The sequence below is a fragment of the Pecten maximus genome, chromosome 16, assembly GCF_902652985.1.
Source record: "Pecten maximus chromosome 16, xPecMax1.1, whole genome shotgun sequence".
Taxonomy (NCBI): domain Eukaryota; kingdom Metazoa; phylum Mollusca; class Bivalvia; order Pectinida; family Pectinidae; genus Pecten; species Pecten maximus.
The window spans coordinates 35,138,684-35,166,678 of record NC_047030.1 but is presented as its reverse complement, the minus strand read 5'-3'; the positions used below and the strand labels follow the sequence as shown (position 1 = coordinate 35,166,678).

At 36.8% G+C, this 27,995-nt stretch overlaps 2 protein-coding genes across 2 annotated transcripts; one reads left to right on the top strand and one right to left on the bottom strand.

Moving 5' to 3' along the window:
• The first annotated feature begins 533 nt into the window (after positions 1-533).
• LOC117314792 lies at positions 534-14,112 on the top strand. The gene is made up of 4 exons (XM_033868896.1): positions 534-839; positions 6,860-7,321; positions 8,626-8,805; positions 11,457-14,112. The coding sequence occupies exons 1-4, from the start codon at positions 767-769 to the stop codon at positions 11,813-11,815; spliced, it is 1,074 nt and encodes a 357-aa protein (XP_033724787.1). The 5' UTR covers positions 534-766; the 3' UTR covers positions 11,816-14,112.
• Positions 14,113-24,050: 9,938 nt separating this feature from the next.
• On the bottom strand, positions 24,051-27,831 carry LOC117314620 (uncharacterized protein K02A2.6-like). Its single transcript, XM_033868690.1, has 2 exons — positions 26,392-27,831; positions 24,051-24,555 (listed from the first exon to the last, which is right to left on the bottom strand). The coding sequence occupies exons 1-2, from the start codon at positions 27,385-27,387 to the stop codon at positions 24,184-24,186; spliced, it is 1,368 nt and encodes a 455-aa protein (XP_033724581.1). The 5' UTR covers positions 27,388-27,831; the 3' UTR covers positions 24,051-24,183.
• Between the last annotated feature and the right edge of the window lie 164 nt (positions 27,832-27,995).

Below are 27,995 nucleotides of genomic sequence, written 5' to 3'. Positions count from 1 at the left end.
AGATTCACACTTTTCGACACCATCTAACAAATAACCCTAATGAATTTATGCGCGACCTATGGTCCGGCTGATCTATATTTAGACCCATGGCGTCCACGAAGTACCGAGCTGCACATAACCGTCTCTTATTCAATGAGATAAAGGGGGGGGGGGGGGGGGGGGGGGTGTCATATCTAATATTTATAGAGACTTATCACAGAAATTGTAGGGTTGACAAGTTGATTTATCAACCTGCGGAATATTATATTAACCGCGAAAAAGATTTTATCTCAGTGATAAATAAACTACAAACAAGGCCATGACATTGCACATTAACATCTAAGCAGACATGAAACTTGACACTCCCAATTGCATATAACATTATCATTATTTATTAAAATGTTCTTATATCCACCCAGTAGGTATACTATTTTGGATCTGCTGTGCCTTAAATATTCATTATCCAAAGGCCAATGAAAAATCAGTATTGATTATCAGCGAATCGGTCCTGAGTAAGAGACGGCACAACGTATCGAGTTGACGTTCAATGGGGGAGTGTGAGAGCTAATGAACATCTCCATTAATGATGGGTGTATTCCAAAGAGAATGGTCAAATACCTTACATGTACCAAGGGACCACAGTCCATTGCATCATGCACGTGCTATGATACATCTGCCATTTTCCCAGAGTTCAAACTGCTAAAGCTGTTGATAGAATATCATTAGTGCGATTCTATTTCTGGAAGAATATACATAAAAATTCCTCCTGGATTTTCACACGGGGAAAATGTCAGATGGATACAAGTTTGACCTTTTATCAACCATGGTGACCTGCTCATCTTTATATTTCATCGTTAAAGGTTTGTATGACACTTTATATTACTTTTGTGTTATATCAATTTGTCAGTTGAATTTTTTTGTCAATAATGCTGCACTGCTTGTATTTTTAATTGTCGAAGGTAAGTAAAACAATAAAGGTAAGTATAGTAATAAAGATCAATAAAATAATATAGGTAAGTAAAATTATAAAGGTAACTAAAATAATAAAGATAAGTAAACTTATTTTATACTGTCTATGTGTTATTTTATTCTTTTGTCTATGATAACAACTCACCTTTACATACATGTATGTATATCTAATTACATCTTCGCTAGCCAAGGCTTCTGATTACGTTACACTCCACGAACCCTTGGCGGATATAGTCGTGTTCAAACCGTCGCGCCCTGGAATCCCAGGGCACCCAATCAAATCGCGTTTTACATTCTGGCTTGGTTTCGCAGTAAACAAAAAATGCGGCACCCAGTACAGAGCTATGTTATTGCCGACTATGTCATGGCATTTTACCTAAATACAAACATCACAATCTTTGGGGGAACATTCGCAGTGTTTGATCAATTCATATAAGTCATCGATCACATATCTCATCGAAATGACACCAAACCTTGATGTGTGTTTGTAAACATCACCGATGAAGTAAATCGGTAACGCTTGTTTTGATTGGTCGAAAATTTCATGCGTGAAGGGTGGTAATTTCGAATCACCGCTAGAGGGCCAGAACTGACGCCTATATCTGCCAAGGGTTCGTGGAGTGTAACGTAATCAGAAGCCTTGGCTAGCGAAGATGATCTAATTAAGGTAAGGATACTTATTGTTATATTCCTTATGAAATTAAATTCCCTCGAATATTACCAATTAGATACTTGTAATATTACAAAACATTTCATATCATTTAGAGAGTTACCAGACATTATTAATTTGATATTTAGTAATCATGTCATCGATTGTTTTATGGACAATTGTTTAATCATGAATTGGTTTTCTACCACAATAGGTTGGTGTTATTCAAATCCCAAGGCATAAAATAATCATTACAACTATTGAATTACATTCCGTTTATACCATACGTGGAATAAACTCTAAATGCGTTTTGATTGGTTGACACGGTGACCTTTGACCGGGACTACTTTTAAATCACGTGTTTATATGCAATTTGATTGGCTATACTTGAAGGCCGCGTTATAATGTCCTGGAAATGATAACGCACTAGAAGAAGTTCGCCCTTGTTTTGTTATAGTCTTGAAAATATATGTAGATTTTTATCAATTTATTGCTTGGAAAGAAAAAATCTTCTTTTTATTTTGTTATAACTTGTAATGAATTGTAATATTTCCATACATTTCCGAATTTGTCATTTTTGCATATTAATTAGCGGCGTTTCAAATTACATGTAGGTCATATCCTTACACCACACCTAAAATTATGAAAAAAACATAAGTTCACACAAAACAGGTCATTTCATCCTCAAATAAGCTTTTCTATTGTGGTAGAAACAAGTCACACAAACTCGTGGTTGTTGCTCGCTAAAGCTGGTGTTTTTGTAACCATTGAAAAATAACTAACTCATGTGAAAGATTGGTTTTCGTTTATTTTGTTAAGCGTCCTATCAACAGCTAAGGTCATTTAAGGACGGCCTCCCCTGTGTGGGTTCGGTTTTAATTGTTTAACGTCCTATCAACAGCTAAGGTCATTTTGGACGGCCTCCCGTGCGTGCGACATGTTTGGGTTTTGTGAGTGCGTATGTGTGTTTTGGGAGGCTGCGATATGTTTGTGTTATGTCTCCTTGTGATAGGCCGGAACTTTTGCCGATTTATAGTGCTACCTCACTGAAGCAACTGCCGAAGACACCAAGCACAACACCCCACCCGGTCACATTATACTGACAACGGGCGAACCAGTCGTCCCACTCCTAATATGCTGAGCGCTAAGCAGAAGTAGCAACCACCATTTTTAAAGACTCTGGTATGTCTCGTTTAGGGGTCAGAACCCAAAGCCTTCCTCACAGGGGCGAACGCTCAACTAAAGGCCAAAAGTTAGGCATTTTCAAAGGAGACATTAAGAAGAAGAAAGTTGCTAAGAAGGAAGAGGAAAGATAAGATACCAAATTTAGTCGCCTCGTACAATCATACAATGGGGGCAGCAGGTACAATTCCTTACGCCCTACCTGCAGAAAACCATAATCACCATCTACTCGTTGTGTAACCTCTATATGACCAACTGTTAAATCACCACCAGTAAATGATATTATAAATCATGCATAGGCCCGTCCCATGGACAGGGATATATCAACCCTCAAAAAAGAGTTTGGCTGGTCAGCATTGGATTGCTGATCGTGACTGGCCCCCAAACGAAATATGACAAATTGCTCTCGTCATTTTGTGGACAGAAAACCCACCGAAACGAGTCCCGTCCCCACGCTGTCCCCTGTCCTGTGACATACCGACATATACCCGGTATTTAGGTAGCTTTCATAGTTGCTCATTTTTTCGGCATAGCTGTATAATATTCTTTTAACCCCGGATATGACGCGACAGGTGGCGTTACTGGTCAAGATGAGGTATGTGATTGGTCAATGTAGCGGTAAATGCAAAATGCAGATATACAGTTAAAAACGAAACAGAGTTAAGATGGAATGCAAGCTGAATAAGTGGATGTATCCTTCAAATGACATAGTAATAACATTACATTCCTGATTCAAATGCGGTCTTTTTATCACCAAAAATGATTCAAACTGATATAATTTTGTTATTCATGCTGAAACGCACTAATTCGATACTTTATTTCACCAGCAGATTTACATTATAACCACCAGCATTAAAACTATGCCATTTATCTTTTTTTAGAGATATTTTGGTATTGTTAAGTATATATGGTTTTCCAGATAAGCATTTATCAATTTTGTTTAGTTCTGTCTTTAACTACATTTCAAGTAAAACTGTTTAGCAAATCAGAAACGCATCAAACAAATTTGTTGTTGTTTTTTACTTCTACTGATTCCCTGCATCAGGTATTCACAGTATATCGCGACAGCTCAGAGAAAGTTCCGACCAGTTCATTTTCAAGGATTGCCGGAAATTTTCCCCGAAACAGTACGATTGAGAAAATCGGAGATGCATTTTATCTCCTTTATCGAAGAGCTCGTAAGGGGAGACTAACTCGTAAATTTCGTATTGACCCAGCTGACTGTTGTGATGCCGTAGAGGACAACACACCTGGATTGATAATCAATAGTCTTGCCTTCAGGACCAAATGATAGTCAATTTCATTATCGGTTAAATGACGTACAATTAGATTATAGACTAATTTGATTGATATCATGATGAATAGACTATCATGGAATTTAATGGAAATAGAAATGTAGGTTTCACTTTCTTTGTTTTTCGGAAAATGAATAATTAAAAATTACAATCTTAAATCTGTTTTTTTTGTTGTTTTTTTTGTTTTTTTACATGTATTATAAACCACTCTTAAAGAATGAATATTATTTAAAATATGGAAATATTTAAGAGTGGTTTATAATACATGTAATTAAATGGGATGATACTGAGAAATTAATACAAACATAGGATGGTTTGTATGGTATATTTAATCAGCAAATAAAACAGATTGCTAACTATTTAATTGAATCATCTTATCAAGATGTTAAATTTTCTGTCATAACTCTAAAAGTGTTTTTCAAAGTACATTTTTTTTTCTGTCGCCACACTTTAAAAGTACTGAAGCACACATCCACATCAAAGGACAACACCTTGATATTAATTATTCCGAAACACGACTTAGAAACAGGATTTTCTATTTATGTAATGTATAGTTGGTAAAATATTCTCAGAGGATTAAATTTCGCTTTTTAATTTTTCTGTCTTCAAATACAGCAACCCAGCAAATATTCATTTTCTTTTTGTAACTTATATCCTGAAACGTCAAGGAGTGTTTACTTTAGAATGTCTTTAACGCATGTTTGAGCGAAATTTAACATCCCAGAACTAGGTCCAATTGGGACAGCCCCGATATATACACGTGAAATCTGACAACAATCCTGTGTCAGGTCACATTTACTTAAAAGCTACGGTCAATATTTGAAGCATTCATCTATTTAAAAAGGAACATTATAGCGTAGGCGTGAACGATTTTTCCTAACAAACAAATCATTTTGTGCAAACTCTACGCATTTATAGAACGCTGCAATGAATCTATAACAATGTTACAAATTGTTATACATTGTGTTTATCTTCGTGTCTTCTTGCTATTGGCGATATTTGATATCGCTTGGCGATGGTGATTTCTTGATCAGGAGGAACAAAATATCAATGTAGATAATAGCAGGACGCTGAAAACAATCAATACCGTAATATTAAATATACATAATTATAAATCACAATCGATACCATGGGAAAATACAAATTTCTACGGAGACCATTGAAAAAGTACCAGGAGAATAATACCAGGTGTTCCGAAAGAGTAAGCGTCTTCTGCGTCATCGACGACATCCGTCATACATATCTAGGTCAAGACGACACCCGTCATGCTAATCTATGTCACTACGACACCCGTCATACATATCTAAGTCACGACGACACCCTCAATACACATCTAGGTCACGACGACACCCTCAATACACATCTAGGTCACGACGACACCCGTCATGCATATCTAGGTCACAGCGACACCCGTCATACATATCTAAGTCACGACGACACCCTCAATACACATCTAGGTCACGACGACACCCGTCATACATATCTAGGTCACAGCGACACCCGTCATACATATCTAAGTCACGACGACACCCTCAATACACATCTAGGTCACGACGACACCCGTCATGCAAATCTAGGTCACGACGACACCCACCATACAAATCTAGTTCACCACGACTTTGGTTTGTGTTTGTCGTCCTATTAACAGCCAGTGTCATTTAAGGACGTGCCAGGTTTTAGAGGTGGAGGAAGGCCGGAGTAGCCAGAGAAAAACCACCGGCCTACGGTCAGTACCTGGCAACTGCCCCACTTACGTTTCGAACTCGTAGCCCAGAGGTGGAAGGCTAGCGTTAAAGTGTCGGGGCACCTTAACCACTCGGCCACCGTGGCCCCTAGGTCACCACGACAACCGCCATAGAAATATAGGTCACGACGACACCCGTCATAGAAATCTAGGTCACCACGACACCCGTCATAGAAATCTAGGTCACCACGACACCCGCCATACGATTTAGCTGTATGATGTCCCTATTGTCTATGAAGAGTCCTAGAAGGACGAAACAGCTGTTTGATGTCCCTAACATCACTGATGAGTCCTAGAAAGACAAAACCGCTGTATAAAGGTTTTTCTATGTATTTTGAATTTATATTGAAATATGATTTGATCTTGTGCGTCATGTTAATCATAAGCTATATTTTTACGATTTTGATTTTTCAATAATGGGATTTATTTTTGTATTGTACACATGTACTATCCATCGCCCAATCACCTCATTTATTCCATTTGTTATATGACAGTTCAACTTTGCTTATTAATATGTCGCTTATGTAAGCGAAAATATAATAGGTACAAACATAAGTAAACATAAGTAAGAAGTCTCCTATAACCACATAGTTTAATAATTTCGTAATTCTTTGCAGTTTGATATTTCAGGAGGACATTAAATACGTGCGAAGAATACTAACAAAAAAAGTATTTGTTGCAATTTTGCCAGTGAAATATAGAAATTTATCAAACTAATAAAGTAAAAATATAAGATTTTGCAATGAAATTATATGTTTTGCAGTGAAAATAAGTTTTCCGTTTTTGACCAATCAGAGCGGACCTTTGTATTCACCTCGTTGACACTTGCCTATTTTTCCAATCGAAGCGGGGATAGATAAATTGGTTATTTTGCTGTGTTTCTGAAATTTTCAGATTAGTTTTTGACAAAATACTAACTTGACGTTAGCTATTCATGCACAGATTCTCCTATAACAGCAGAAAACGCGATCAGTCAAAATGGCGCCGTCAACTTGTTTACATGTCATCATTCAATATCCTCTATATATTGCTTATTTACAGGTGAAATTGTCAACACTCCAAAACAATATGTGAACTGGAATGCAATGAGCTATACCTTGTTAAGCAGCGTGGGATATAATCAAGCGATATCTCCATTCACATTCGAAGTCAAGACATGTTCTGATGCACATATCGGTCTAATGGAGTTTGATCATCAATTCGACCAAGGTCGTATTTACGAAATTGTCATCGGTGGATGGGGAAATACTCAATCTGTACTGAGGTCAGAAAAACAAGGCTCCGCTCAAAACACCCACGTGGAGAGAAATATAATAAGCTGTACCGAATTTCGAACATTTCAAATTACTTGGGACAACTCCGGATCAGTGAAGGTATTCAAATACCAAACTGGTCAAATGGATAAAATCTTGGTGTGGTCAGATCCCAACCCGTTCAGTGTTAATTACATTAGCGTTTCTACTGGACCTGCAGGAGACGGAGTTTGGAACATAACAATACCAGGTAATGACGTCATCGGAAAAGTTCAAGGTCACAGAAAATAATAACATTGCGTTTTTTTGTTTGTTTTTTTTTTAGAAATTACATCCGTCTGAAATTCTGATTTTGTAAGAAAACTAATAATTATTATTCGGAATAATTATGATTTATCTAAAAATCAAAATCCATGTTCATTTGATTTATTATGAATATCCCTTAATTTCTAGTTTTTATTGTATCATTTTTTTTTTAAATAATAACAAATTAAAATGTTTTTGTTACCCGGATGATATACAATTTAAAGACTTTTGTGTTTAGAGTTTGATAAACGAAATTTGAAAATATAACATCAATATTTATTTTCTGTGCCTAAACAATACAAAATTTAAATATTTTCGAAATATGAATTACAATATTCATTTTAAATGTTTTTTGTTGTTGTTGTAAATCCCTTAGATTTCGCGAATATTTTATTTCGTGAATTTTTCTCTTCAGACATTTTCGTGGATACATGATTTCGCGAATGCTGATTTAGAAATAACGTTAAATTTGCGAGTGATGAGATATACTATTCATGGGATCTGCAAGTCTTGGCCGCTTACAATCGCGCAAGATTTGAATTTGCGATTGCCGCTCCTCGCTTATCAATGCAAAAATAGATCCCACGCGAAACATATTGAGATTTACAGTATATTTAAGGTATATTCGGATTTAAAGCAGCACTTACCATATAACATGTTTTTCATATTTACACTGTTTATACTCAAACAGTTCAAATTGTGGCGTTAGAACAGAATGTTCATTTGCTCTGTTGTATCAACATTAATCCAATATCAAAATTTGGACATGATATTTGGTGTGCTTACCCTCACTTTCTATATTTCGACATTTTAGGCAGAAATAATCCCCAGAAATCGCCTCTGGAATATTCCACATATGCTAGCCCCTTACATTACAGAAATAATCCCCAGAACTCTCCTCTGGAACATCCACACGTGCGAGAACCCTTATATAACAGAAATAAGCCCCAGAATTCTCCTTTGGAATATTCCAAGCTTGTGAGCCCCTTATATCACAGAAGAATGACAAATATATATTTTGAAATTTTAGGCAGAAATAATCCCCAGAAATCGCCTCTGGAATATTCCACACGTGCGAGAACCCTTATATTACAGAAATAAGCCCCAGAATTCTCCTCTGGAATATTCCATGCTTGTGAGCCCCTTATGTCACAGAAGAATGACAAGTATATTATATAGGAACGTTGTATCATTGGTGGTATGATAGCTATGTGCTTTAATCAACTACTACCATGTCTTTGACTACAGTGGAAATCACCACAACCACCACCACCATCACCACCAACATGTCGTCTGCTCCCACCACCACCAACATTTCGTCTGCTCCCAGCTCAACAACATCAACCCTCCCTGCCACCCCTTACACAACATCAGGTACCAGTGAATCCGAGACAGACATCCTCTCGACTTCCATCACGGCAACACAGGGTATATAGTGCACACCATATGCTAACTTAAATTGTTTATTTATTTATTTGTTTGTTTATTTATATATTTGTTGTATTTTGTGATATTCAGGGCATTAAGATAAAAACTGATTTGATAAATAGGCAAAACCATCTGTAAATTCAAATATTTTATTGTAATATTCGCAATATAGCAATGCCTTAGCTTTACATGTAGCGGTTAAATGCTGTATTAGGAAACAACAAAGAATATTGACATAAAAACGAAACCATACTTCAGCTCGTATTCGATTAAACGGGGGAAAATATAAACAAAATTACAGAATTGCGTGGAGACTCATAAAGAAGTAAAATGTGAATGAGACCAGGTGTTCAGGAAGAGTAAACGTCTTCTGTTTCATCTACGATTCCCGCCATGCAAGGTCACATCCGGGTCAGGTCACAATCTCAAACGAGAGTTAATGTAGTGACAATGGAATCATCGGGCATGTAAATAATGATCAAACATGTCTGACGTCATACCGCACGAACAAACATCAATATACATATACGGAGGAAGGTAGAGAAAAAGAAGGCAGAAAATTAATAGAAAATAAGAGACTGAGAAAGCGAAAAAAAACTGTTTTCTGTTGACGTCACCTTAAACTTACTTTCTATCTTTGATGATTTTTTTCACAAAATGAAAATATTTTTTTCTTCATCAGAAGTTTAAAAATTACCATAGGAGAGAACTGAGTGAGAAATCGCAACGTCAGGAAACACTATGAATCAAACTATATAAGTTATAAAGACATAATACAGACATTATACAGACATTATACAGATATTATACAGACAGTGTACAGACATTATACAGACATTATACAGACATTATACAGATATTATACATACATCATACAGACATTATACAGACATTGTACAGACATTATACAGACATTATACAGACATTATACAGACATTGTACAGACATTATACAGATTATAATACATTATACAGACATTATACAGACATTGTACATATATTATACAGACATTATACAGACATTGTACAGACATTATACAGACATTATACAGACATCATACAGACATCATACAGACATCATACAGACATTGTACAGACATTATACAGACATTATACAGACATTATACAGACATTATACAGACATCGTACAGACATTATACAGACATTATACAGACATTATACAGACATTATACATACATCGTACAGACATATACAGACATTATACAGATATTATACAGACATTATACAGACATTATACAGACATCATACAGACATTATACAGACATTATACATTATACAGACATTATACATTATACAGACATATGCAGACATTATACAGACATTATACAGACATTATACAGACATTATACAGACATTATTTAGACATATACAGACATTATACAGACAATCTACAGACATTATACAGACATTATACAGACATTATACAGACATTATACATTATACAGACATTATACATTATACAGACATTATACATTATACAGACATTATACAGACATTATACAGACATAATACAGACATTATACAGACATTATACAGACATCATACAGACATCATACAGACATTACACAGACATTATACAGACATTATACAGACATTTACAGATATTATACGGAAATTAATTTTCATTTCACAGCAGAATAAATACGGCAAGCGATCAATTCTATGTGATGTCAGTGTATATAGACGATACATTTAACTGTCCTACGAGCTGTACCTTTACCATGGCTATCTAAGAACTTTGGAAACAACGTGTTACGGCCAAGTAACGATTCCATCTATTGAAGTTATTCGGCATATCATACGGTTTTGTCGGGATGAAAACAAAGATTCACGCGGTGTACATAGAATAATAGATGGATCCTAGTTCATGGGTGATAGATATGTATATATCAGCGTCGATCTAACAGAATGTGTAATTGAACTTGATAAGGTCTTGGTTAACTAAGCGTAAGTAAGCTGTTTGATTAATTCAGCAAACGTACACCATGTAGTAAAAGGTCCCGCCATAAAGCCCAGATAACTAACTAAGGCATTCAGTATTATGCTATTTAATCTCCTGTGTATATAACCATAATCAATACTGATGAATTACTGGCAACTGGCTCTGAAACTTATTAATGTAATCCCACTGTGGTTTGTGAGACCAAATATTGTCAATAGAAACCCGTAATCTACCTTCCTCAGGGGGTCAATGTTACTCCTGTGTAAGGATAAGGGCGGAGGAAGTGTTCAATCCGTATGTAGATGTTTAAAAAATAATACATATGCTGCAATAGTTTTCATCATGTATGGCTGCTAAACAAAATACAAACAAGAATGATGGGTCATTGGTTTGTTCAACTCTTAAAACAACAACAACAACAACAACAACAACAACAACAACAACAACAACAACAACAACAAAACCAACAAAAAACCCAACAAAAAACCCAACAAAAAAACAAAAAACAACAAAAAAAAACGAGCACCTCTTGGGTAAATCATAGAATATATAAAGTGAAAATTTATCCATGTACAAGTGTACTTACTGTCAATCATTATATTATTAAAAATTGATTAGTTTTCAAATAATATACAAAGCAAATTTCATGTAATATTGTTTTTCTTTTCTTTTCATTTTTTCTAATGTAGAAACAAGACCAACTACAGCATGTCCCTGCAGTTGTGGTAAACCACATGCAAATTATACACAGGAGCAGCTCAATGCGGAAATTCAGAAATTACGGACAGAGATGTTGGTTGTCAAGTCAACGACTAGTAAATATATCCGGTCAAAAAGATCTGCCAGCGATTCTCGAACCTCCTCAAAGGTGATGGGCTTTGTAGCGGGGTTGGTTTTGGTGTGTGTATTCGGAGGTCTAATCCTACTAGACTTTCACCAATTTGATTATGATGTGCAAGGGATGCCGCCAATCTCGTTCAAGCGCCTAAAATCAACATCTTATCAAATCAAAACATTGTCTCCAATATGGAGTTTATCAGCGGATTGATACAGTGTAAAACAAAGACTAACATTGTGATCGAATATTTTTACATCAATTGCGTAAAAAGTTTTATAAATGTTTATCAATCCCTCTTGTTGGCCCGGATGGAAGTGAAAGAGGGGTCTAACTGTGGGAGGAATACTGAAGTATCCGGGGAAACCCACGTGGTCCGACAGGTGGAGCCAATACCGCGCGTCCGATCGGGGAATCGAACCCCGATCGCATTCAGGAAAGAGTAAGAATGCTACCATTCTGCAACTCGATGTGACGTCATTTGTATTTCTGTGTCGGTATAAAATTGCTGTGAAGATTTGTCCTCAAAACCTCATGGCTAGCGCTATCAAACGTGGCGAGGAGTTCCAGGTGTCTGACAAAATCTTATTATTCATGTATGTAGGCTTGTGCAACACACCGATTAGCATTAGTACGGAGAGGTATTTTTCTCTTGGGAACAACTGACATGGAGCTCAGATCAATCACATCACTTACATTGAAGGAGAGTATGCACAAGCTTAAGGGTATTTGTGGTGTACGATACCGGAATGTCCGGATAAACCCACGTGGTGGGGCAGGTGAAACCATTAACACGTGTCCGATCGGGGAATCGAACTCCGATCGCTTTAGGTAAACCATTCCGCCACCCGACCAGCCGTTAGATTATAAACACGAGATGACGTCATTTGTATTTGACGTATGATTTTGTGTCAATACAGAATTGCTGTGAAGATCCGTTCACAGTATCCCTCGGCTAGCGCCAGCAAATATGGTGAGGAGTTTAAGCTGTCTGACGTGTATGTCTGAGCGATCAATTAAAATCTGAAATCTGACGAATTCTTCAAATTTAAAATTCTTATACATGTGTGTAGGCTGGCGTAACACATCGATTGGCACGGGGAGATATTTCCTCTTGGGAACGGTGACACGGAGTTCAGATCCAGCATTTCACTCGCTGGAGAATGTTCACGAGGGTATGAATGGAGTACAATACCTGGTTGCTTTCAGTCATTAATTGTGTATCGAACAGACTTGTTTATTGGAAACTCCCTCTGGATATTTGTAATGCAGAGAACACAGGATATTGTTAATGCCGTATTATGAACGTATTTCTAAAGTAACTATCAAATTATTTTAATAAGTCATGGCTTTATGTGGATTAATAAATAGCTGTGGTGTAATTCAAAGGGATATTTTTCACCAGGAGAGAGCTGGGAAAGCTGGAATGTGCCGAGAGAAGTATTTTATTCTCGTGCGACAACGTTTGGTTTGGTTTATTTTGTTTAACGTCCTATTAACAGCTTAGGTCATTTAAGCACGGCGAGTATGAGTTTGGACCTCATCAAAGGTGGTCGATTAATTGCTAAAATCACGAGAACACTCGCAAGGAGCTCACCAAGAGCTGTGGACGTTAATCCCCGTGCGCTTTCTGTATTTGATGTGACGAATTCCGGCTATTATGATAAAACTGGTAATATTCGCGGTTGACTTAATTTCTCGCTATATTCGCGGTCATTAAATACATCGCGAAAATAAATAACCTACGAAAATTTTATTAAACAAATGTATCGAAGTGTTTACTGCAGAAATTTAATACCCGCGCACAAGTTCCGAATGGAACAACCGCGAAATATCAGGCCCTGTGGAATTTAACAATTATACTGTAGCTTCCAAAGTCGACATTGATCTCTATCCTTATCTATTTATGTAAGGGAACCGTATCGACAACATTTCTTCGTTTGAGATTCACATACATAAAGCCATCAATCATTTATAATGAAGAACTAGGCGTCGGATGCGTATCCTATTGGGGTAAAAGTTTACATTTCAGATATGCATCATTTACGTTTTATCTGATGAAATAGCTTCCTACTTAAAAGCTGAAAGAAACTGTTTAGAAATTTCTGAGCGGCAAACTATGGTGTTCCGTTAGGGCCAAATTTCCAATATCGCACCTTCGCTCCTTCGAAGGTAAACATAAACGCGAAGGAGCGAAGGAGCGAAAACACGACGGCGAAGGAGCGATTGAATTTCGCGCCTTCGCCATCGTGTTTTCGTTCCTTAGCGCCTTCGCTCCTTCACTTCTTCACTCCTTCGCTTCTTCGCTTCTTTGCTCCTTCGCTTTGCTCGCTCATTTGCTCCTTCGCTTCTTCGCTCCTTCGCTTTGCTCATTTGCTCCTTCACTTCTTCGCTCCTTTGCTTATTAGCTCCTTCGCCCCTCATTTGCTTCTTCGCTCCTCCTTCGCTTCTTTGTTCCTTCGCTTCTTCGCTCCTTCGCTTCTTCGCTTCTTCGCTCCTTCGCCTTTGCTCCTTCGTCATCGTGTTTTCGCCTTCGTGTTTCCGCTCCTTCGCGTTTAGGTCGAAGGAGCGAAGGAGCGATATTGGAAATTTGGCCCTAACGGAACACCATAGCAAACTATATCTTGAAACGTTTAAAAACAACTTTCTCATTACCAATAATCTGTAAAGGATGTCCTTTGTTGATAAGTACGAAAGATGTTTTGATAGTAACGGTTTTAATATTGATGTCGAACACTTTTTATAGAATCAACCTGGAGATTCACCCGCAGATACCGGTGTGGTATGAATAATTACGCACGTGCGCTTGCTTCCTAAGGATCCGTTAGATCAATAAACTGTTTCGAAAGGTTGAAACCAACAATTTTATTTTTTAAATTCTTGTCCATTACACAGCCAGAAAAATATCTGGAAAATCTCGCGGGCTCTGAGTATATCAATAAAATGGCATCAATTCATTAAGCATTGTTGAATTATTTTTTTTTTACATATAGGGACTATACATTAAAGGGACATTCCTTCGATTGAATAAAGTGTATGTCACCAAAATGAAACTTAATGAGAAACATATATTTTTTTCAAAATAGTAAAAAATATAATCTTTAAAATAATACGGCAGTTTTACTCTCAAGGAAACGAAAGTGCTTCAATCAAAGTATTCAATCCTCAAAATTCTCAATTCGACCCGAAGTATCACTAATTACCACAAAAGAAGACGGTATTTGTGTACGAAACGTCATTTTTCTGTACATTTTGGTGTTACTTTTATTACTGGTAGGCACAAAAAAACTCATTCGGGCATAGATTTTTCAATAGAAAGTTTGCACGTCTCTGAATTCCTGATTTTCGAACGAAGGAATGCCCTTTTAAATAAAACATCTATACTGATCATAAATAATTCACCAAATCAAAAATACTTTTTATCACTACATTACAACGCCCTAGATTCGATAATATCTCCGACAAAAAACAAACTTTTATACAATGATATTCATCTGGGTGTCATGAAAAAATAATGACACTTACTATATGAAGCTAAACGCTAGTTAGAATCTTTTGTAAATCGATGAGGTGTAACGATTTGCCTCAACGGACAAACCTATAAACATATTTTATGTTGAATATCCGAGTTATCGGTCATCTACTGTATATATCATGTAGTATCTCTCTATCCACGATTTTATGCACGAGTTATCTTATCTTTGTTCCTGATGCGTCCGACTTCAATATGATCTACATTGTACAATAATACAGAATACTGTACAAGTATTTATTTGCTTGAAAATGTACAATGATACAAAGACAATGCGTTCTGGAAGGGTGAACGTCTTCTGGTTTAATGACGACATTCGGCATACTTATGTAGGTCACGACGACACCAGATATACATATATAGGTCATGAAGACACCCACCATACAAATCTAGGTCACGGCGACACCCGCCATACAAATCTAGATCACAACACCACCCGTCAAACAAATCTAGGTCACGGCAACACCCGCCATGCAAATCTAGGTCACGACAACACCTGCCATACAAATCTAGGTCACGACAACACCTGCCATACAAATCTAGGTCACGATGAGACCTTCCATACAAATCTAGGTCACGACAACACATGCCATACAAATCTTTGTCACAACAACACCCGTCAAACAAATCTAAGTCACGAAGACACCCGCCATACATATCTCAAATAACGAATCCTTCTAGAACAGACAATTCTGTCCAGGGAATAAAAGGGATGAGACCGTCAGTATATGTGAGCCCTTAAGTGAATCAGAGTTTGCCAGTTGAAAACCTTTTAACCATCTACCAGACTATTTTATCTATGTACCTATCAATAATTAGTGTTGGAGACCGTGTATACTGTCATTATGATTTTAATGGATGTTATGATCGAAATCAGTCACGTGATCAATAGAATAGTCCTTTCTGCGCTCTGTGTTGTTTTCTCTTATGGGCGTCTCCTTAGTCTCCTGTTCTGATGTGACGAGGAATAACGCAATGCAATACAAACAAACAAGAATACAAACAAGCACACAAATAAGAATACGAACAAACAAAGAAAAATAGAAACAAACAAAAGCAAAGAAGAATACAAACAAATAAACAAACAAGGATACAAACAAATAAACAAACAAGGATACAAACAAATAAACAAACAAGAATACAAACAAGCACACAAATAAGAATACGAACAAACAAAGAAAAATAGAAACAAACAAAAGCAAAGAAGAATACAAACAAATAAACAAACAAGGATACAAACAAATAAACAAAGAAGAATACAAACAAATAAACAAACAAGGATACAAACAAATAAACAAACAAGAATACAAAGAAATAAACAAACAAGAATACAAAGAAATAAACAAACAAGGATACAAACAAATAAACAAACAAGGATACAAACAAATAAACAAACAAGGATACAAACAAATAAACAAACAAGGATACAAAGAAGAATACTAGGAAACAAAGAAAAAATACAAACAAACAAAAGCAAAGAAGGATACAAACAAATTAACAAACAAGAATACAAATAAGAATACGAACAAATAAATAAAAATACAAATAGGTTAGCAAACCATTTGATGTTTACACAGTTGTTTACGTATCCCTCGCCAGATTTTGTCTTTTTAGTCTTTGAACGGAGAAAATATATTAATACCGCTCAATATAAAGCGAGACCAAGCTGAAGCAGAACTTAAGCTGAGTACAGTACAGCTCTATAGCCGACATGGAATTCAAAGTAAAATAAAAAGAAACTAGAAATATATTGTAAATGAAGAAAACATAAAAATAGACTTGTAATTTCCACTCCTCTACGATGCTCTACGATACAATTCAATTGTGTTGCAGGATATCGTAGAGTATCGTAGAGGAGTGGAAATTACAAGTCTAGTTTTAATTAGGTTGGGCGTACGTCGTAAATATAGAATACAGCAGAAATAAACCGAATACATTTCATCTCTTGACGTCATCAATTACAAGATAGATAAAAAGATATAGAGGATATCTAACAGTGTCTTCAGTAATACCAAATATATTTCACGAGTGGGGCTAATATTTTGATATTTTTCACGAGTGCGCAGCCACACTCGTGAAATTTATTTGGTATTACTGAAGACGCTGTTAGATATTCTGTTTATTACATTTTTTATCAACGAAAACCCTACCCCGTATGCTAACTAGGACTACAGCGATAAATTGTAAACAAAAAAAAGTAGTTTCCCCTGTCCAGGTGCTGACATATATGTCGGGCTTTCTGATTGGACAATTATTTTGGTATTTTCTAATCATTAATTTGATTGGTCAAATCACTGGTGAAAAATATGAAAAATATCACTTTTATAGAAGGAATAATTTTTGATATTTCACTGGTAAAAATGTAATAAATAGAGGTTACACAACGAGTGGTTGTTGGATATGGAATTTATTTCACACGAGTAAGTTATTTTTTAAAAGTTACAAAAGACACGAGCTTTAGCGAGTGTCTTTTGCAACTTTTAAAAAATAACTTACGAGTGTGAAATAAATTCCATATCCAACAATTTCGAGTCGTGTGACCTGTTTCTACCACAATAATATCGGCTTGAATCAAAGGGAAACGTGGCCAAGTATAATTTCGCGTATGCAAATAAAGTGTACCGGTGACGTCCGGGACCCGGTGATGTGACGTCATTAGATTATTGATGACGTCAATAACAATTGCAGCTTGGGTCAAAGTTCACCGTGTTAGCCAATCGAAATGCGTACAGAGTTTATACCACGTGTGGTATAAACAGATTGTTAATCAACAGCTGTAATGATTAACTGATGGTCTGAGAGTTGAATAACACGGGGTATTGTGGTAGAAATATGTTTTATCCATCTTTATCTGTTTTGATACAATATAAAGGATCTGTTACAAAAATATTATTAAAATGGTCATATAACAGGCCCCTGGGACCTTTTGATTTTTTAAAACATATTTCATGGGTTGTCTTAAACAGTACTACAAATATCACCCGGTAATGATTAAATTGGCTCGTGGGCAAAAATCAATGTTACCTGTGACAGGTCCTTTAATAGATATTCTCTCATTACATGAGAAATGTGCACTTTTACTAGACGTAACCAGATTAAAAATAAGATGGATAAAGACTATCTTTCACAAATATCTTCATAATCATAACTTATTCACAACACTCGCCCTCTAATGGCAGTTAAACTTTAATGAATGTCATGCCTTTGCTAACTTTCAAAAGATGACTTTCTTCTTACTGATACCAGGGGAGATATAGGTTGTTTAATTAATTCCCTAGTTAGACCTCTGAAATATCTATTATCCTCGAAGGATAAAACACGATCGATATTGTTGATATTTATGTAGATACACTAAGTTGTCGATATCTTGTCGTGAATGTCACCTGCATTAAATCAACCGAATGGAAATTCTATGAACAGGTTTGAATCAATACACGGCAGTATTGTTCTAAGAAGAACATAAATTCTTTGTTACTTTTTCATATTTTATGCGTATGTATATAGTTTTCTGGATAATAAAAAACCTTCCAGATATACTTAGTATTCGAGGTAACTGAACATTTCTTATGTATTTTTTTCAATGTCGGAACTGAATTTACTCAAGTTAAACCGGGGTTCGAGTTACGGAGCTCTTGTTTCTTAATAATTCAAATATTCTTTGTTTTTTTGGTATGTTGAATGAAACTGGGAAATGAACGAAGAAAGGGAAAAAAGGGAAGAAGAAGAAAAGATAATGAAATACTGTAAAATCAAAAAGATACTTTCTGTAAGAGGATGCGCTAAGTCAGGGAGATGAACGCAGGCTCAACTTATTCTAGATACATAAGAAATAACTGAATATCAAGTAAAGTCCAACGAAATTCTACATCTACTATTTAGAATTATCGCGTGAGCTAATAACTTCAGGGTTGATGTGGTAGATATAAAACACTACTGGCCATTGATGACGTCCTCTCGACATCTCAAAAATCCAATAATATTCTTTTCTTTGCTTTGATAAATGCTGGCAGCTTAATATATACGTTTAAAACGCAGGTTTTTCGTCTAGAGGATCTATATGCAGCAGACCATTGAAGAAACGGGATGATAAAAGAGTCTTTAAATGCACAAGGTTGTTTCAGGATCGTATTTGTTCTTTATTAAGTCTCCTTTAACAACACCTTATTACGGCAGCACGATTTACCCCCCCAAAAAACCCCCAAAAGGACCCCGAAAAACCTCCGCAAAAGACCACAAAAGACCCCAAAAGACTCCCCAAAAAACTTCCAAAAGGTTATAAAGACCGAAAGAGGCCGCAATACACACAAAAACATTTAATTTTAGTCATTATAGCTGACATTCACATACGATTACGAAAAAAAAAAAGGTTTTTTTTGTGCTGTATCATTTTCTGATTGTTTCCGTGAGTTATTCCCCTTAGATCTTCTTGTGTACACCATTATTATACGTACATACTCTATTACGTTTTCACCCGACAAAAGAACTTTTATATATATTCACCTTTGAGACATCTAAGGAATGTATATTAATATTAAAGAAACATTTCGCACAATACGCCTAGCTAGTCAGTATTATTTATTCTACACACGGGAATCAGGGGAGGTAACGCTTATAAAATTCTCTCATAACTGTTCGGGCTTGATATGGTTTTTGCTATACGTCTTATTAACAGCAAAGGTCTTTTAAGGACGACCTCCCGTGCGTGCGACATGCATGCGTGTGGTGAGTGCGTATGTTGCTTTAGGAGGCTGCGGTATGTTCGTGTTAAGTCTCCTTGTGATAAGCCGGAACTTTTGCCGATTTATAGTGCTACCTCACTGAAGCATACTTCCGAAGACACCCAGCAGGACACCTCACCCGTTCACATTATACTGACAACGGGCGAACCTGTTGTCCCACTCCAAATATGCTGAGCGCTAAGCAGGAGCAGCATCTTAAAAGACTCTGGTATGTCTCGACTAGGGGACAGAACCCAAAACCTTCCTCACAGCGGCGAACGCTCAACTAAAGGCCAAAAGTGAGGCATTGTCAAGGGAGACATTAGGAAGAAGAAAATTGTTCAGAAAGAGAAAAGATAAGATCCCAAATTTAGTCGCCTCGTAAAATCATGCAATGGGGGCAGCAGGTACAATTCTTACGCCCTACCCACTGGTCGGGAGAAACAATTCATACTAGATGTTTTATGTTTAAAACACAATGAACAGTCTATAATGATTGATATATCTTAATTATTTCAAATTATTAATTCATTGTTTAAAAATCTTTTGTTAACTTTTTAGGGGTATTTTCATTTTTTTGGGGTTTTTTTTTGTGTTTTTTTTTTGTCTTTCGGGGAGGGATGGGATTTGGTTAGTTTTCAGGGTGATGGACATGGCGTTGCCACAACTGAAGATAATTTCAAACGACAGTACGTGATAAGGAAAGTAACGCTGGAGAATTAGGTAACTGTGATAACCTTAATTTATTCATAGAAACGTATCTTAAATCAACTGAATAGCTATTCTAAAACTTGGTGTGATCTTAATTTGTTCACATATAAGACCTTTTATAGTTTGGTTTTTACGTATAAACGATTTTTGTAACCAGTTCATTATAAGAAAAGTATCGTTCCCAAGGTCATTGTGAACATTTAAAATTTCTATATAGATTCTGTTTCTTTTTAAAGATGACCTTTATGGAATATGTTATTTAGATTAGTATAACTCACTTGATTAAATTAAATATACTGTATCAACACATCCCTTAGGGACCGCTATCGGCTCGGTAAGAGACTTGAGAAACCTTCCCAAAATAAACTTTTAACAAATATTTGAAGATGGAGAGGGTTGGGGTCCTGACATATCAATTAAGCATTGGCCGAAAGTGATTATAACACTCATAAGATGTTAACAAGCCGTTATTCATGACTGACAAAAATAGATTTGTTTTTCACATATATCCGTTTTTAAACATTTATTAAAAGGAAAGGTCAAGGAATGGACTTGATGCATTCCATCAAAATGAGATGGAGTTCATCATCGGTATATAATGCTTATGGTAGCTGTGTACAGTAAAAATGCCAAATTCTGAAAAATATGGCACATGTTTTAGATTTGTAAACATTGCCAGTTAACCTTACATATAACCTCTAATAAAGAATATATATTTGAAATCTGTACAACATTTGCAATTTTAATAGAGCTCTGAAGGATAAGTAAACTGATATTTTCTGTGATTTTTAGAGCTGTGAATACCATGGTAACAGCTTAAAAAATTATCAAAAATTGCAAAATATTATGATATTTGACCCAAAATGGCACAATTCTCTACACAATTTTTTTTCTGAAACCTATTTAAAATTAACTATCTCTATCCCAAAGACAGAATTAATCTTGTTTGGACATATGTTGTAAATTAAGTTTTTCCGCTGTCTTACCTTTTCTGTGGGCTTCCATTTTGCGCTGTAGGCAAAACTAAATTTCCTGTGCAAACACACGTTCGGAAAATCCGGAACCAATTTATTGATTTTTGTTTTAATAAATGTGAAGCCTGTATGTACTACTTCATACTGAATATACCAATCATAGTGTACATTTTTTCCCCCATCATAATACAGGAGTTATTTGCTTAACAAAAAAATTGCCCATGGCCAGGCTGTCTTACTGTGGTGTGCTACCTATAAACGCCTTGACAAGTGGTATTTCTACCATCTTTTCGATTGTCCCCGTGTTAATATATATTTAGTAGATATTCTTCTTTGTGATTTACAAGGACTCCAGGAACTTGTTAACCTTACGTCTTCTACCTCTATTATCTCAACAACAGTTAAGATCTGATCCAGAAACCTCTTCCGCAGCAAGCTCCGATCCAGAAATCTCATCATACAACTGTTTCGTTCGTCTAGGACTCGTCAGTGATGTAAGGTATATCATACAGCTGTTTCGTCCTTTTAGGACTCGTCAGTGATGTAAGGGATATCATACAGTAGTTTTGTATTTCCAGGACTCGTCAGTGATGTAAGAGATATCATACAGCTGTTTCGTCCTTCTATGACTCGTCAGTGATGTTAGGGACATCATACAGCTGTTTCGTCCTTCTATGACTCGTCAGTGATGTGAGAGACATCATACAGCGGTTTTGTCCTTCCAGGACTCGTCAGTGATGTAAGGGATATCATACAGCTGTTTTGTCCTTCCAGGACTCGTCAGTGATGTAAGGGATATCATACAGCGGTTTTGTCCTTCCAGGACTCGTCAGTGATGTAAGGGATATCATACAGCTGTTTTGTTCTTCCAGGACTCGTCAGTGATGCTAGGAACACCAAACAGCTGCTTTGTCCTTCCAGGACTCGTCAGTGATGTAAGAGATATCATACAGCTGTTTCGTCCTTCTAGGACTCGTCAGTGATGTTAGGGACATCATACAGCTGTTTTGTCCTTCTAGGACTCGTCAGTGATGTAAGGGATATCATACAGCTGTTTTATCCTTCCTAGACTCGTCAGTGATGTGAGAGACATCATACAGCGGGTTTGTCCTTCCAGGACTCGTCAGTGATGTAAGGGACATCATACAGCTGTTTTGTCCTTCCAGGACTCGTCAGTGATGTAAGGGATATCATACAGCGGTTTTGTCCTTCCAGGACTCGTCAGTGATGTAAGGGATATCATACAGCTGTTTTGTTCTTCCAGGACTCGTCAGTGATGCTAGGAACATCAAACAGCTGCTTTGTCCACCTAGGACTCGTCAAAGATACTTAGGACCTGGAGGGTTTATACATTATACCTAGGAGCTCTCGATAGAAATATTCAAATCTGATTTGGAGATAATACCACAATCTCTTTTATCATTTGGATATTCGATGTCAAAAGAATACATTCTGAATCGTGTCACTATCCTTAAAGGGAGACCTCAGGGAACTATAGTCCATTAGCAGTGTCCACCGCCTACAATCTCAAGGAATTACACAAAAGTCACATAGGATATTAGCGCAACATCGCCTTTCATTTAAGAATTGAATGGTACTTTGGCTGATTGCATGGGGTGATGAATCGAGTTGCTCTTGAGGCAAATTTCATGAATTGCGAGGTACAAGTCTTCAGTACTAAACCCTGTGCAAGTCTAATGGTTTGTGTTAAAAGAAATAATCCGTCATTAGATGATGATCAAACGGCATAATTATGACAAAAATACGATTATGCAATATATTTACCTTAAAACAATATTAAAAACAGCACGATTTAATCAAAATAAACTTTGTCGTTGAACTTAAAAAAAATATTTTAAAATCATGTCTAGACACTATTTGTCATCCGCTTCGATTCGAACCGAATAACCATGCATCTTTAGGAAATATGTTATGGGGCTGATTTTGACCTAGATATGAGCTCTACAAATGAAGGTATAGCTTCATTTATTAAATGTTTACTGCTGTTAGGTTTGTGCGGAGAGGCATGACAAACAACCCAGCGCCATTACTTCTTGGAAGGAGAACGTTTTTATTACCTCACTACCTGAAGAGTTACAATTGTTGGGCGATACTAATTTTAGAGCTGTACAATTCCGGACTCCAATTATACTGATACATAACATATCCTCCCTTCAAGCCTTTTAGACATATACTGACTAGACTGTACCATAATGACTAGAATTGACAATGTAAGTTGATCACTATAATTGTTCATTAAATTTTGAACCAGTTACTTGTCAATAAAGTTTATATGAAACATTTTTAGCACTGTCTTTGAGTTCCTTCTTCACAATTCACATTACCAGAAATCTATAACTACTATCAAACATTTTGAATGCAACAAAATAGTAACTATTAACAAAATGAACCTATGTGGTTCTGTGGCACACAGGGATTATTATGCCCTCTGCACAGTGTTGCTACAAACTACTTAGTATTTACAAAGTCTTTGTACTTGGCTGGTTGACACATCCTGTTAGACCGACTAGGATATCTTGGACCAGAGTTGGAGTCTGTAGTTGGAGACCTTATCAATGATGTCGAAGGTGATGGTTTGGGAGTAGAGACATCACGCAATGGTGTTGATCGATCCGAGTCACCACATTAGGCTGCTGGAGGAACCACTTCTGCTGATTTCCGTGTACCTGAGGGTATTATAGGTTCAGGTAAGGTTACCTTCAATGGAATTTGAGCACAAGCATCCCTCAATTGATCAGTATGTCGTCTCCAGAATGTTCCCGGAGCAACCTCCACACGGTAAGAAACCGGACCTGTCTGTTCAAGGATTTTACCGGAAACCCATTTATCCTCACTTCCCCGACGATAATCACAGGTAGTAACACTCTGACCTGGCTCAAAGGTTCTTAACCTTGAAATTCGCTTGAATGTCATGTTACTTTGCTGACCTTCCACTCGTCCTCTAACATTTGGGAGAAGAGAATCTAACCTGGATGGTAACTTCCGTCCTAAGAACAACTTTGCGGGTGATAGTGTCATTTCAGCTGTAAAAAAGTTCAATCCCAATCCTGTTCTCCCCATGCTGGAAATAACACGTCCATTTATTCCAGTAAACTTTGAATTTTTTTTTAAACATTTCAAAGGGTCAAAACACTTTTATAACATTATGATCAGAAATAATATTGTGCCCTCAGGACAAAGAAAATGGAATTCAATTTTTGATAGAAGCAATATTTACTGGAGTCAGGTTTTCAAACTTCCGTTTATTGTAACTAATAACACAAAATTCCAATGGTTTCAATATAGAATCAATCACCATATTCTTACAACAAACTCTCTTTTATTTAAAACTCGAATGGTGCCATCGCCTTTGTGTACACTGTGTAACTCAGAGATTGAAACCATTATTCATATTTTATGGGAATGTCAGGAGGTTCAAAATCTTCTTCTTAGCTTTGAAACTCTTTTAGATACACTCCTTATTCCTTTTGGTTTTAATAAAGAATCATTTTTATTTGTTCTTCTCACACAAAATGTAAATGGTAAAATTGATAATGAAATTCTCATTGTAATTAAACAGTACATATATAAAATGCGCTGTCTGCACAAGTCCTTAAATTTAAATGCTTTAATAAATACTATACAGGACTATTTTAATATACAAAGATGTGTAGCTTATAGCAAAGGAGGTATGTTTAAGGAGAGTTTTAGAAACGAATGGCTAAAATGGGAAAAATTAATTAGGTTATAGCTTTCATTTCATAATATATTTAACTGACATGTCTCCTAGGCTCTAAAACACTAAACTGGTCAATAATTTTGCTTTGTTGCTCTGATAATATATTGTGATTTTTCCATCCCCTTTCTCTCCCTTTTTTGTCTATTTATCTTTCTATTTATGTATGTCAATACTGTCTGTACGTCTGTGTCTCTGTTAAGTCTGTCTGTGTCTTTCGGTCTAAGTAGGTTGGTGTTAGTCTATGTATCTGTTTGTCTGTATATGTCTGTCAGTCTTCCTGTATATGTCTGTGTCTCTGTTTAGTCTGTCTGTGTCTTTTTGTCTAAGTAGGTTGGTGTTGTTAGTCTATGTATCTGTCTGTCTGTCTGTGTGTATGTCTGTCAGTCTTTCTGTATATGTCTGTGTCTCTGTTTAGTCTGTCTGTATCTTTCTGTCTAAGTAGGTTGGTGTTGGTTTATGTATCTGTCTGTGTGTATGTCTGTCTGTTTGTCTGTACATGGATGAATAGCAGGATAATAGAAACAGAATGTGTGTTTAATATGCATTTTCTTATATATGTATGTATACAATAATATATACAACATGTGTAGTATGTGTGCACTTGTATGGGTATATTTGAGTTGTAGTAGGTGCGGTATGTGGATATGTTTTCATGTAAGTGCTGTGTGTACATGCCAATGGATGGATATCAAAATAGTACATGTATGTGTAGTAAAGCATGTGTGCTCATTGTCATATGCAATAGTTAGTATATGACTATATGTAGTACGTATGAACATGTATATGTGTATAGTGTTGTGTACATATATGTATATGTACTAGAACATTCATGTGTGTGGGAAGGTGTTTGCGTGGGGTGTGTCATTCTCATTCATCAGAGTTACTTCCCTTCGTTTCATATGTCACTCGGTCAGTACGGTTGTGTAGCTTAGCAGACTCTGGGGGCGAGAATGGGGGTGTGTTGGTGTGTATGTGTGTGTGTAAGCTTGTGCGTAGTAAATTATAATAGAAATACACATCAGTGCTGAAAGGTGTGAATGACCATAAAATGTAGATGTCTTGTGTTTGTTGATAATATATGTTTAACTGAATAAAATATAAATTACAAAAAAAAACTTTGCGGGTGATTCATTTGTTGTCGCATGTGCTGAGTTCCGGTAAGCTAACAAGAAATTAGCCAACTTCTTTGTCAACGTACCATTGTCTCTCCTACTAGCCTTCATTGCTGCTTTAAAGGTTTGAACAAATCTTTCCGCGAGTCCATTTGTACTCGGATGGTATGGGGCGGATGTGATGTGTTTTATACCATTAGCCTTAACAAAGTTCTTAAAACTCTCGGACACAAACTGAGGTCCGTTGTCACTGACAATTTCAGTGGGTATGCCGTTCCTTGCGAATATTGTTCGCAGTACATCTATGGTCTTATCTGACGTTGTTGTCCTCATGGGGACCACTTCTGGCCACTTAGAGTAAGCATCCACAACAATGAAAAACATACTGTCCAGAAAAGGACCAGCAAAATCCATATGTATCCTGTACCATGGCCTTGAGGTCCACTCCCATGGATGAAGTGGAGCTGATGGTGGTGCCACTTTAACACTCTGGCACCCTGTGCAAGCCTTGCACAATTGTTCAATGTCCAAGTCTATATTAGGCCACCAAACATAACTTCGGGCCACTGCCTTCATTTTCACGATTCCGATGTGACCTTGGTGTATTTCCGCAAGAACTTCAGCTTGAAGTTTGGGAGGTACAATTACTCTAGTCCCCCACAATAGACATCCTTGATGTTCAGTAATCTCCGTGTTCCTCACAAAATATGGTTTCAGTTCTGGGTTAGTGACTTCCTCATTCCAACCATTCATTACAAACTGTAATACTGTTGCCATCACAGGATCATGAGTTGTCTCCCTTCGTATCTGGGACTGTGTTACTGGCAGCTTCTCCAACTGACCCACGTTTACTGCGTTCACCATTTCGTCGTCATCACTGTCAATAGTGTTGACTTGTAAAGGTAACCGTGACAAGCTATCCGCATTTCCATGTGCTGTGGTTGATTTATACTCGATTTTGTATGTCAGTCCAGACAGAAACAAAGCATACCTTTGCATCCTCGCAGCAGTGGTTGAGGGTATTCCCTTCTCGGGATTGAAAATCGAAATCAGTGGCTTGTGGTCTGTAATTAGGGTGAACTCTCGTCCAAACACATAGTTATGAAAATGCTTGACTCCCCATACTAATGCAAGTGCCTCCTTATCAATTTGTGAGTAATTCTTCTAGGTTCTCGAGGCATAAGCTATGGGACGTTCGGTTCCATTATCCATTACATGAGATAATACTGCTCCCAGACCTACTGGTGACGCGTCGCACGCCAATCTCACAGGTTTTGCAGGGTCGTAATGAGTGAGCACCTCATTTGATGTAACTAGTTTCTTGACCTCGGCAAATGCTCTGGCACAATCACCATTCCACTCCCACTTCCGGTTTTTCTCCAAAAGTCTGTGTAAAGGGTGGAGAACTGTGGATAGATTCGGCAGAAACCTTGCATAATAATTTATGAGTTCAAGGAATGCCCTTAACTGCGTCGTGTCTGTAGGCGCTGGTGCCTGTAGTACGGCTTCAATTTTTCTCTGTGTTTTGTGTAACCCGTCCTCATCAATGTCATGTCCGCAAAAAGACACCTTTGTTTTGAAAAACTCACACTTGTCCTTTCGCAACC